Source organism: Desmodus rotundus, chromosome 1 (genome assembly GCF_022682495.2).
Source record: "Desmodus rotundus isolate HL8 chromosome 1, HLdesRot8A.1, whole genome shotgun sequence".
Lineage (NCBI taxonomy): Eukaryota > Metazoa > Chordata > Mammalia > Chiroptera > Phyllostomidae > Desmodus > Desmodus rotundus.
Genome location: NC_071387.1, coordinates 163,161,887 through 163,175,277, shown reverse-complemented (window position 1 = coordinate 163,175,277; position 13,391 = coordinate 163,161,887). Strand labels below are relative to the sequence as shown.

Here is a 13,391-nt window from a genome sequence, read left to right as displayed (position 1 = left end):
ATAAAAATGGGCCAATACATTTAAACAATTTTGATAAAAACTACATAACTTAAAATTGATCATTTTCACCATTTTAAAGGGTACAATTCAGAGACATTAAGTTCATTCGTGATGCTGTGCGACCGTCACCTCTGCCTCGTGCCCGAAATTCTCCATCGCCCAGGCGGAGACCCCCCCCCCAGCTGACACATTCTAAAAGATACATTTAATTATTTTTGTCCCCCACATGTGGAGCAACAGTGAAGTAACAAAGAAGAAACAATTAAATAAGCAGATTCCCTTCTTTAAAGGTAAACAAATTCAGACAGAAATAACATTAATACTGCTAAAGACAACCTATGAATCTGTCCACATGCTGGTACAGAGAAAGAAAATCTAATGAGATGCATTCGATTATGGGTAAAATAAAATCTCAGATAAAGGTTTTACAGAAAATCAGTTCTTAAAATTTAAACCCACTGAGTGTGCATATCCACACGGTCCACAGCAAGGAGGCACCAGCACCGGGGGTGGCTGCGGGGGCGCCGCAGGGCGAGCAAAGGGCGATGGCTGAGTGACGGCCTCCCATCTGCAGTATTAATGGGGTAGAAGGACCCAGAAGGAACGTCTGGGCTCCGTTAGTTCATAAATCTGCCACAGGCTTGGGAGTGAGAGGTACCGGTGTTTGGCCGGCTGTCTGCCAACCCAGGAGAGGGGTAAGGGTGGTAACGTGTCCTCAGGTCCAGCACCACTCCCTTCCAGCGTCATATTTTAACGCAATCCAAGTTAGTAGTGACCAGAAAATATGGCTACTCAACTGAAGGATGGCTGTACCAGGAGCCATATCATATTATCCGGTGGTTTTAGTTTCTAGTGTCCTATGAAGAATAGATTGAACTGAGGATTATTGGCAAAAGAAGAGTCCCTTTGGTGGCATATTCCACTGCGCCCCAGAGGACACCATGACTTCACTGTGGCATGTCCTACGCCAACCCACACACAAAGACTGTGCTCCTGCCCCAGGAGGGCAGTGTGAGAACCGAAAAGCAATGATTGGAAGATATTTCTATCATCCCTGTATTCAGTGCATGGTGTGAGACTTTCTCATTTGCTCACCTGTCCATTCATTCATTTGTTTTTTAAAAAGTGTACCGAGTGCCTTCTATGATGTACCAGACACCGCACCAGGCATTGGTGATAAGCAGTGACTGAAACGGTGGAGCTAATGCAAACGGGAGTACAGTTTTCGCACACATTTCTCTGAGTCACACTCTTTGGAGCTAATGTAGACCAATCCCTGTCAATAGGGTATTAGTGGGACTGGGAAGGGGCCGGCAGGTCACACTGTGCACCCTCTTTCCCCCACCCCAGCACCTCAGCAAAAGCGGAAACACTGAGAGGGCAAGAGGAACGTGGATGTGCCTTCCTGGCTTTACCAAGGCCCGGGGTCCCAAATTCAGCCATTTCCTCCTCACGTTGCCCACTTCCACCATCTCAGAACAACAGCATCCTTTCCTGGGGATTTTCCTCACTGATGGAGAAGAACAGTGCGACTCTTACTATGTTATGAGACAAAGCCACAACCATGATAATAAACCCCATGTAACTGGAAATATCCTCACCAGACAGAGTACACAGACCCAAGCCTCGCCCGCCCAGGCCTCTTCGTGTCTACCATGAGCACACTCGCGGAGCCAGCTGGCCACCTTCTCGGGCAGGATTGCCACTTGGGTTCCTAAAAGGAAGGCGGGGTCCAGAGTTCCAAACACCAGTGGTGCTCAGAGTGGAAAAGCAAAGCAGCTTCTTAGGCACAGGACGCCTGAGTCAAAAGGAAAAAAGCCCACAGGAGAGCTGGGGGTAGCAGAAGTCTAGACAAAATGAGCAATGGCTGGGGGAAAACTTGGGGATAAAAACACAGTTCTTTCCTGTAAAAACCAGAACCGAGGAGCAGGCATATTGCCATACTGACCTTAACAGTGAAACGGGCCTCATGCTCCATGACGGGATGAGCGATGAGGTGGGTGAGCAAGGGGTGACCAGGGCGGGCTATTCACATGGAACGCCTGACCACGATCTCTCAGACAGGGAGAGCCCCTGACCAACAGAACCATTAACAATTGTCTGCTCCCTTCATTTGTTACAAGAAATGTGAGTCACTCCAATAAAAGCTGGCTATTGGCACAGGGAAATCTAACGTCTGACTTGTGCGGCAAAAGGAGCCAGCTGCTCCAGCCTCCAGGACTCCATAACTTCCTATTTCAAATCAAGTTCCTGCCTGTCCCACGGCTCAGAAAAAGGGGATGAACCCGATCACCCTCTCCTCTAGACACACCCCCGGCCAACGGCAGGAGTGCTCCAGATTTTATCAGCTTCTTAAATGCACTAGGGGTTGCAATGAGACATGTCATTGTGGTTTAGGGGCACGGGAGGGGCCCGGTGAGCCCAGGTTGGGAGAACAAGTGAGATGAAAGTCACATGAGTAAAGGTCTGAAGTCCCACCTGCCACAGAGAGGTTTGCCAGCCCCCACCCAAGGCTGCCCCAAACGCTACATCCAGGGGCCCCAAGCCCCAGTGCCCTTGGGATCACAGCGCGGGTCCTGGTCCGGGAAGTACACAGGCACTGAGTGTTTGTGGTAGAACTGGAGCCGGGAAAGGAGATGCTTGACGACATGGGGGTATTCCCTTGACAGGTCATGTCTCTCTTCTGGGTCCTTCTCAATATCAAAGAGCCAGAGGGTCTTGGTCGGTGGGTCCGATGCGGGTATCTCGGAAACACTGTATTGAGACGGTGGAGGGAACCAGTGACCACAGCCTGGCAAAGAAACACAAGAGTTCAGAGGGGAGAGACATGGCAGGCAATTTCTAATTTTGAGAAATGAGCCCAGGGGACAAAGCTGAGCTGGGCTGTGGATGTGGACCCATGAAAAAGATGGGGCCCTTGATACTGTGTTTAGATCTAAGATTGACTTCCGGTGCTTTAATGAGACATGTCTCACTGCTTCACCACCAGGGGCGTCCAGGACTGAGAATGCATGTATGGGGGGGGGGGGGGGGATTTTTACCTGTGACATGACTTAGGGCGGTGTTACTGGCATTTAGTGGTCATGGGCCAGGGATGCTAAAATGTCTTGTAACACGCAGCACAGTCACAAACAATGAAGGGTTGTCTTGCCACAACTGCCAAGACTGTCCTCGTTACCAACACTAAATAACTGAATCACAGCCTTAACCATCAGGCCACATCTGAAAAGTATTTAACAGACGTCCCTCTTGGAGAATGTGCTCAGGGGAGGCAGCCTCCTCCCCCAGCCACACCGCTGGTTGAGGATGTGTGCAGCTTTCAGACGTGCCTGGGAGCCACACATATCCGAAATCCTTAGGTTTCCATGAAGCCTGAGACTGGCATTTCTTCCTTTTACTCCTCCTGAGCTAATTCTTAATTTGGTGGGGAGGGGGTCAGGTTTAGTAGATCACGCCACTCCTCCCTCTTCCTTATTCAGCTGTTTCATTCGGCAGCCCCAGAGTTATCTTCTGCAAAAGGCAGTCGTCACAGTTAGGGAAGTGCTGAATGTCTACCTGGGTAGCCCGTGAGGAGTTTCCAGTTTCCGTGTCTAATTGCGGCATGGACAGACGTGTTGAAGGCTGAGTATTCTGGAAGAGAAGAGCCATCCTTTGCTGGAGCTGTGCTGTTCCCAGGACCTGGGAAGAAACAGTTTGGGAGAATTAGATCACTGTTCTTGGAATGTGACATTATAAATCAACATTTTATTTCCTTCTTGCAGAACAGTAGCTTTTATTCAACACTGGAGTGTAAATGTGTATCCTGCCACAGAAATGAATCTTCCATTAAGTATAAACAGAGCCATAGTTACATTAAACATTAGTCATAAACCACCGCCAATATAAAGGAAATCCAGAAGAGATTAGAATACTAATTCATCCTTAAAATCAGTGCATTTTGCCAATGCACAGCTGGCCACATGTGGTACAGTGTTCTGTCATAGCATGGTGGGGTGTTTTGTGTGTTTTGCTTTTGCTGTTAAATGACTGAATTAAATACATTTTCTATGTATACTTATACCTATATAGATAATAAAATGCTCTATAAAATGCACATTTTAATGGAGCCCATCTCAAGCTATGACAGGTCAATCATGCCACGATAAATAGTGCATACATTCATTTTTGTAGCCACAGGTGTGAAATCCGAAAGGAACGGAGCGGCGCTCAGTTAACCATCCAGACAGGGTAATTACGGGTGTGAGAATAAATGTGGTACACAAATTATTGGCTCGTATCGTGGACGACATTCATTTATCATCTTGAGGCCTTATATTAGTTGACCAATCAGGTTTTTTTGAGAACTATTAATACCTGTCCCTTCTTCCCCTTTTGAGTTTGGAACCAATTGAAAGGCAGAGGATAAACAGATGAAGATGAAAATATTGCTTTTATTACTGATAAACTTGATTGGAGAGAACACGGTTTCAGATCTGTGACAGAGAGGTCTTGCTCATAACTGAACTTGACTTAGAAAGACTAAGCCAGCCATCACTGATCTTGCTGGACACGCACCAGGCTCTCTCAGGATGCATGGCTCAGGGCAGACTGGAGTGCTTCTGTAGAGCCCGGGGACATGCTGGCTCCAGAATTCAACAGTCACAAGGGTCTGAATTGAGCAAGCTTAGCTCCTTCTTTTGGATAAACCCTTCCTTTGTCTACTTGTGGAGGGAGGAGTAAGGTCCAGAGAGACCTGAGTTTTGCTAGAGTTGAAGACACTGGAGGGCAAGGTATGGATGCCTCCCACCTCACTCCTTCCTGTCTGTTTAACAGCCTCAACTCAGGCCCAACTCTATCGTATTCAGTCTGTTTTTAGTCCACTCAAACACGGTCACAGCAATCACATCGGGGGCACTTCCAAAGTCAGCCAGACTACCCACCCAACGACTAAGAGCCATAGTTTACGATGTGTCTATAAAAGCACACACTTCACCCCAGTGGTTGGTCCATCCATCCACCATCCCATCTTAGAGAACTTTGACAGCGCCCTCCTCCCTGCTGAAGCAGGACTTCTGCAGGGCTCAGGGCTCAATGCAGGAAGCACTGTCCATGCTGGAAAGGGCAGGGCCCCATTCTTCGTTGAGTCTTGTGGAAATGACCCTGAAGACACACTGGAGACTGAGCCAATTACTGTTGGCGGGTTTCAGACCTCCAGTCTTAACAATCACATACCAACAAGTCATTAGCACCAAAGAGGAAATCTTTTTGACTTGTTTCTCTGTTTGCTTCTGGCTATTTTGGATCCAATACAAAGGAGGCTTCTAGTGACTGAGGTGCCTGAGGATGTCTGTCGCAGGAAGTGTGTTCTTGATGTTCAGACTGTGGTGGACCTGTGAGCCCTCATCACAAGTCCGCATGAAGGCCACATTCAGATACCAGAGAATGTTAAATAAAACAAGGCTGCTTTGTGAGCATTACAAAAAAAAAGGAAATTTAGTTATCCCACTATACTTATATTTATATATATTTTTTTCTTAAAACAAACAGGAACATCAAATACCCAAACAATAAATAAGACTAAATGATGAAAGATGCTGTTATCTCAATAATATTTTTCATTTTCAGAAATTAAACAACGGGAAAATTACAAGGAATACTACAACTGATACCCTGTGAGCTGCCACCCAGAATGAACAGCTGTTAACATTTTGTCATATTTGCTTTTTTTTTTTAATTAGAGAAACAGGACAATGAAGATGAAGTGAGGGGCTCCTTTGTCCCCACTCTTGGTCTCAGCCCCTCACCCATGCCCCAGAGGCTGAGGCTGCACGGTGTCTCCTTCAGCCATTTAAAGATATGTGTACATATGGGCAGCGGCCCCAAACCCTGGGGATTACTTATAAAACATTGTGTGTTTATTGTCACATGTTTGAACTGCAGTCACCTTCAAAGCACCTCCATTGGATGCCATGCACCTCTCGAGACTTTTTCCCACTGCTCAGAACAGTTTTGAACTCGTCGCTTTTGATGCCTTTTAGTGCTTCTGTCATTTTTTGTTTCACCTCATCCACATGGGCAAAATGCTTCCCTTCAAGGACTTTTTTTCCATCAAGGGAAACAAGAAACACTGCTTGGAGCGAGATCAGGTGGATAGGGAGGGTGGGGCATGGGGCTCTTGCCCTTTTTAGTCAAAAACTGCTCCACACGCAGTGCAGTGCTGGCAGGTGCACTTGTGGACCACCCATCAGAAAATGGGCAGATGCACTGAGAGAGTCTTCAAAAAAATTCACTGAAGCCCAACTCAGCCTCTCAAAACAACGCCAGCGGGTACACTGATACAGATGGGTTCCTAGAACTCTCACCTAGTGGGGGAAGCCTGTACTACAAGGGGCCTGCCTTCCAGAAGATAATTTCAGTGTTTTTTGGGACCACCCCCCTTATATATATGAGGTCTGTCCAGAAGGTATCCAGCTGTATATTACAAAAAATAGAGACATTTATTCAAGAAGATACAAGACACAAGAAACATTATACATAGGGCAATAATACCTCAGTCCCGTTCACAGTGGGCACCTTGGGACCTCACACAGTTCTCCCAATCACTATCAGCTCTCATGTCATAATTTCCTAAATCTCATCAATGGGTCTGAAATCTCTTCCCTTTTAAAGGTGATTTTAGTTTAGGGAAAAGCCAGAAGTCACAGGGCACCAAATCTGGGCTGTAGGGGGGCTGAGTCACCTGGGTGATTTGTTTTGCCAAAAACTCTGCATGAGACGTGATGCGTGAGTGGGCACATTGTTGTGATGAAGCTGTCAGTCACCAGTTGCCCATAACTGTGGCCTTCTGATTCATCTGAATAGTTTACGTAGAGGAATGTTCAAGCTTAACGCAAAATTGGATGCAGATTCATTGCTCTACTCGCTCAGTCATTTTGACTGTGATAGCCACACACAGTACACATGCTCACTCAATGGTGTCTACTGCCCCCACTGATTAGCACAGTGAAGTCATCATTGTTCACAGTTGTGCATTCCAGGCCACTCTCCTTGGCTGCCAAGTTACACCGATGTCATGCAAACCATTCTCATTATATTAATAATAGTTGAACTTTTTCCAGATAGACCTCGTATGTGTTAAGGAATAATGTACAGTACTGTTTTATACTTTTAAAATGTATGTGTGTGTTATGCTTTACATATTCTGCATTTGTTTTTCATTCACAATAGTATTTTTAGAGCTCTGTGATTCTAAGTGTATATATATATATGTAACTGTTCAGAATTTCACCATATAAAAACACACATTTTTTTTATCCTGTTGATGGGCTCTTAGGTTGCTTTAATCTTCATGTTTTCCTATTAAGCTGCCCCACAATAACATGTTGCCTACAGCTCCTTGTGCACATGTGCAAGAGCTCCTCTGGGTACATGCCCAGCTGCAAGGTGCACACATTTCCAACTTTACAACACGTACTGATGGGCCCTCCTACCAGTAATGTCCCCATTTCTCCACATCCTCTACCTGATACTTTCAGATTTAAAATTTTCTACCTAGCTAAAAATTTTGGAGAGAATCTATAGCTTTTTAAAAAAATCATTTGATTAGCAAAAGTATCTTTGTTTTTCTGTGTCAATCTAAAGGTTGCTTTAAAAACATTTTAAAATAGCACTCACAGGGAAACGAGCACAAATCACACTTGATGAAGAGTGGATTCTCCCTTGTGAATACCAGCCCACTCAGGAAAGAGAACATTCCTAGGACTTCAGAAACCCACACCAGCAGCTTTCAGTTACTACCCTCCTTTCCCCAAGGTGCCTGCTATCCTAACTTCAATTGGTGTTTTCATTGTTAACAGTGTATGAAATAGACTATCGAGATGAGAGACAAGAGGCAGAGATTTCTTAGAATGTTAACAAACTTTTAGAATTTCTCTGATAGAGTTGGACTAGATACATATTTAAGAAATATTTATTGATGAACAACTGTGTGGTAAGAAAGCTTTGTGTTCTGAAATTCTATGACGTGAAGTACCGTATTTTGCCATGTATAATGTGCACTTTCTTACCCAAATTTTTGAGGAAAAAATAAGGATGAGCATTATACATGGGCAGTACTAATTTTGTATCTATATAAATGTTTTTAATTCTTGTAAAAGTGTAACTCTAGAAAGCAATAATGATATCCACATGCAAAATGATACCCTGGGCTATGATAATTGGTTTTGTTCCTAAATGTAAATAAATTAAAAAATTGAATTAAAAAATTAAAATGAAAGATTTTTTCCCCTGGGAATCTGGACCTAAAACATGGGTGCCCACTATACATGGCCAAACATAGTAATAAGCAAAGAGACATCTAAGAGAAGTTTTGAATGTAAAATCTAAGATATTTAGGGACTAAAAGTTGTAAATAATAAAATAATAACACTTCAAGGTTTCAGGTGTGGTGATTGGGAGAACAGAGTTGCTGCTGGCAGAATAGAGATGCTGAGGCAGGAAATAGTGGTGCTAATGTGATTCTGAAGTTAGGTATACTGACTTTAAAGAATTAATATGAGCTGAAGGTGGAAATATCTACTATGTATTGCAGCTAGAACACTGGACCTGTGTGAGAGACTGAAGCACAGTCCAACTCAAGCACCACCTACAATGGACCCTGGAGATGGATTAGTTGTCTGGAGACTGAAGCAAGAAGAAATCAGTGGCCCAGAGACAGAGCATTAAATGCCAACAAAAGAAAAAACAAACTGTTCGCAAATGAAGCAGAAAGGAGGAAAATCGTACGAGGCTGAGGAGCAGTTGAACAGGACATCACAGAAGTCAAGAGAGCAGAGAGTTTCAAGACCATGAATCACAAGTACCAAATATTCCATCCATCAGCTTGATGAATGAAAAAAATGGAACTGCATTTGTTAACCTTTCGGGAAAAAAAAGTAGGGAGTTCAGATAGAAGCATAAACAAATAAATCTTTCTCTTTTCCTTCTGAGCTGGAAGCCACCTCTAAGATAACAGGCTTTCTGGCCAGACATTACTAACCAGTTAAAAGATGGCTTAGTCATGTATATTGGTTTTGGATGTGAAAAAGGAGATCAGCAGAAAATTTTAGGGCAAATGAAAAAAAAAATCAGCATCTTACAGAACACAGTAAACTTTCAGAGCTCCTGATGTGAACAACCTCTGGAAATCTGAAGGAGGTCCAATGTCCGGAAGGAGGTGGGTCAATGGTTTCGGTGGAGAGCAGTGCTGTCCAGACCAGAGGGGGTTCTGGACACACCTCGGAAGTGCTCTCTGGATGGGAGGGTGAGTTAGTGGGTGGAGTCCAGGCTCCCCATCTCCACTTCAGTTGGCACAGTTTAGCCCTTAAGGAAGAATCTGTAATATTTGCTAAATACATTGTACTTCTCTACCTTGTTGTTTGAAAAAAGGCTCTGTGACTAAAATATAATTTGAAAGACACTAATCAGGGGCAGGTGATGGATTCACCAAATGGCCACGGGACAAATGGCCTGAGGACACATCTGATCTGCTGTTTCTTGGCTGCACAATGCATCCACCTGACTCTTTGGAAACTACTGTCTAATACAGTCTCCTGATTGTGTTTTATAAAATATATTAATTTTCCTATGTACTTTGTCTATTGTATATACACTGGAAAACATACAAAAAAAGGATAATAGGAAAATTAAAATTGCATGTAAATTTATTAGCTGCTATTTACATTTGGGGGTATAATCCTTGAGATTTAACTGCACAAAGCTTAAACAAAATGAACATATTAGCTGACTTGTAAATAAGAAGAGGTCGCTTCATAGAAAACAAACTTCTTGCTCACAGAAAATTGGGGAGGGTGGTGAGGAATCCCAAGCACCGGTGCAGGGGTGAACAGACAGTCTGGGTTCTTCCTCTCTGGATCTTGCTCAGTGGAATGAGTTGGGCATGGCTGGGGAATGGGGCTTAGAAAGAGCTAATGCTGTGACTGTGAAGGAAGGCACTGCTAGAGATGGTGATGAGCACAGGGCCGTGGGACTACCGTGAAGGACCGTCTCCCACTCTACCAGAAGGCCACAGTACACAGCAGTGCGGAGCACGCACTTTTGGAGCCACGTGGCTTGGGTTCAAATCTCAGCTCTCTCGCTCACTGGCTGTGTGACCTTAGGTGTTAGCTGCCTTCCCTAGGCCCGGGTTTCCTCATCCATAAAATGAGGATTAATATTATCTCTTTAACAGGATTGTTGTGTGACCTAAGATGATATAATGAAAGTATATTATCACTATGCCCAGCATATACGAAGTGTGCAATAAATGTTATTATTACCAATTGTGTATTCTTGGGCAACTTTCTTATGCCTCAATTTACTTCCTATAACATTAGTATAAGACTACCAAATGAAATAAGGCACATAGAGCACTTAGCATAGGGGCTGGTATATCCTGAGACTATGGTCAACATTAAAGATAACAGCTAACACTTGTAAGCGCTTACTATCTGCTTACAAACATAAAACACTGTGCTAAGTGTTCTAAATATGTTAACTCATTGAATCCTTGCCATAGCTCTGTGGGATGGGTAATAATGTCTGCCAATAACAGTCACTAAATGCTAGCTATTATCCATACGACATAGGGTTTTTCTTCTACTCCAGATCTTACAAAAAGGAGGAAAGTAGGCAGAAGCAATTATTATATCTGCAAAAAAACCCCAAAACCAAAACAAATCACTTCTTTGCTCTGGGTTCGGAGAGGACGATGTTTGCTGCCCCATTCACGTTCCAGTGTTTGAGCAGGGGGAGGGGAAAAGGCATCAACGGTGGAGGTTTCGATTTGCCACTTTCGGGGTTTAGTCCCTTTTCTGCTCTGCTGAGTGGCCTGCCATTCACTTCCATTGAGCCCTCTGTGTTTTTGATCACTTTTATAATTTACAGAGATTAGTTTCAAATTTTATTCTACCTCTAATGACCCATCTTACTCCTCCTGCCAGTAGGAGGCCATCTTCACACTCCAATGGCACACGCCTGTTCACTGACAGCAGCACCGACTCACTGGGGCTAGGTGAGGAAAACCCCGCGCTTTTCCACATGTTTGGTTGTCAAGGTATTTCCTAAAATGGAATCCTGTCACGTATGTTTTGTCTGTTTCTTTGTTGTGTTTTAAGAGAGAGGGGAAGGGAGGGGGAAAGAGAGGGAGAGAAACATTGATGTGAGAGAAAAATCGATTGCTTGCCTTCTGTAGCATCCTGACCAGGACCGAACCTGCAACCGGGGTACGTGTCCTGACCAGGAATCAAACCAGTGACCTTTTGCTTTGTGGGATGACGCCCAACACACTGAGCCACACCAATCAGGGCTATGGATTTTTTTTTTTAAATGAATAGGTAAGCCTTCAGTTTAATTAGCACAATTACCTTCAACTTCCGTGTTTAAGTTACAAGTTCATGAAAGTTGTTTGTTAGCTTATTATGTGAGTCAATATGCTTCAGAGTTTATTTACACTAAACATTTGATCAGTGGGCCATTTCTTCATGGCTCAATCCAAGAAAAGGACCCCAATTCAAAGTGAAGTTCAAGTCACTAGGGTTTTTTTTCAATAAATTTTTTTAAAAATCCTTACCTGAAGACATGTTTTTATTGATTTGAGAGAGAGAGAGACATCGATGTGAGAGAGAAACATTGATCAGCTGCCTCCTATCCTGCGCCCTGATGAGGAATTGAACCCACAACCTAGGAATGCGCACCTGAAACCCTTTGGTGTAGGGGACGATGCTCCAACCAACTGAGCCAGTTGGCCAGGGCAAGTCACTAGGATCTTTATTGGGCCAGCTTGTCTGAGCCCCACTGCCCACTAGCCACACACAACACCCCCCACCCTGTCACTGTGCATTCGAGCTACATCTGGCCGGACGCACCTGGGCTCATGTGGATCAAATCCCCAGCCTGCTCAGGGCTTTATATGGCCCCAATCTATGGGTTCAAGCCATGGCTGCCTCTCATCTCGCTGTGTGGTGAGGACTTGCATACCCAGAGGCAAATGTGTTCATTGTTGTCTTGATTCTTGTTTTTGAAAATCATTCTGAATCTAAAAATAGAAGTTTTCTCTAAAAATAGTTCCTGAAAAACACTGGCTAGAACTCCCACACTCTGAGCTGATGCTTCACTGACCCTGTGCTTAATTTTCAAACATGGAAAAAACCTCAGTAGCCATATGTATGGCCCTGTGGGCTGGAAAGCTGGGATTACAGAACCCTTAGGAAGCAGCAGCAGCCCTCCCCAAGCTGTGACTCGGGTTCTGGAAAGGAACTCAGAGAAACCAAAGTGTATTTTCGTAGGTTACAGAATGCATCTATTATCTTTTTTGTCTTTTAAAGATTTTATTTTTAGACAGAAGGGAAGGGAGAAAGAGAGGGAGAGAAACATCAATGTGTGGTTATCTCTCGCACAACACCCACCCCCCCCAGGTGACCTGGCCTGTAACCCAGGCATGTGCACTGGCTGGGAATCGAACCGCTGACCCTTTGGTTCACAGGCTGGCACTCAATCCACTGAGTCACACAAGCCAGGGCCTGCTCTTTCTATTATCTTATTAAGTTATTGAGCCACTCTGAATTCCTGCTTCCCTGTACATAAAATGGGGATAAAAATAACGCCTAACTCACAGGGTGACTGTGAGGATGAAAGGAGACCCTTTGGGGGTACGCGTGCTACGCACTCTAAGTATGAAAACCCCGGTTACAGGTCTCTTGATCCCCACAGTGGTTGCTAGAGGATTGGGCACACAAACAAAACTGGCTGGCCAACCGAAAGAAATCTTGATTGGCAGCCATGTAAATCAAGGTGTGACCAACAGCCCAACTCTGTAATGACTATGAGACCTGAGCCAGCTGCCAAGGGAAGAAGATGGTATCAGAACTTATGGGTAAGACGGGATGAGGAAATGTAGAGGTATTAGTCCAAGGGTACGAAGTCTCAGTCACACGAGATGTGTCAGTCCCAGAGATCTACCGCACAGCCTGGAGCACAGTTAACCAAACTGCACCATCAATACTGTATCATGTGCTTAAAAGCTCGCTAAGTGTTCTTTTCACACATACACACACAAAATAAGAAAGAAGGGGGGCAGGAAGAAACTTTGGGAGGAGATGGATATGTTTATGGCATAGATTATCAGGACAGTTTCATGAATGTATATTTATCTCAAACATCATTAAGTTGTATGCATTAAATATATACAGCTCTTGTATGTCAATCATACCTTAACAAAGAAGTTTAAAAACAAATGAATAAAAATAATGTGAAAAAATGTAGCAATAACACCTAAATTCCATATGCTAAACCACAGGTCTGGCCAAAATTGTGAAAGTTAAGTGAAATAGAACAGGGATTCCCAATTACAGTTGCACGTTGGGACCGCCTGACCC

General features: G+C 44.1%; 1 protein-coding gene across 1 annotated transcript in view; it reads right to left on the bottom strand.

Annotated features, from left to right (window-relative positions):
* Positions 1 to 81: 81 nt before the first annotated feature.
* Positions 82 to 13,391, bottom strand: part of ARSB (arylsulfatase B) — a 135,032-nt gene continuing 121,722 nt past the window's right edge. The window contains exons 7-8 of the mRNA XM_053912307.2: positions 3,556 to 3,678; positions 82 to 2,791 (exon numbers count right to left, since the gene is read on the bottom strand). Of these exons, the coding sequence (XP_053768282.1) occupies positions 2,526 to 2,791; positions 3,556 to 3,678 (389 nt within the window). The 3' untranslated portion in view covers positions 82 to 2,525. The remainder of the gene's footprint in view (positions 2,792 to 3,555; positions 3,679 to 13,391) is intronic.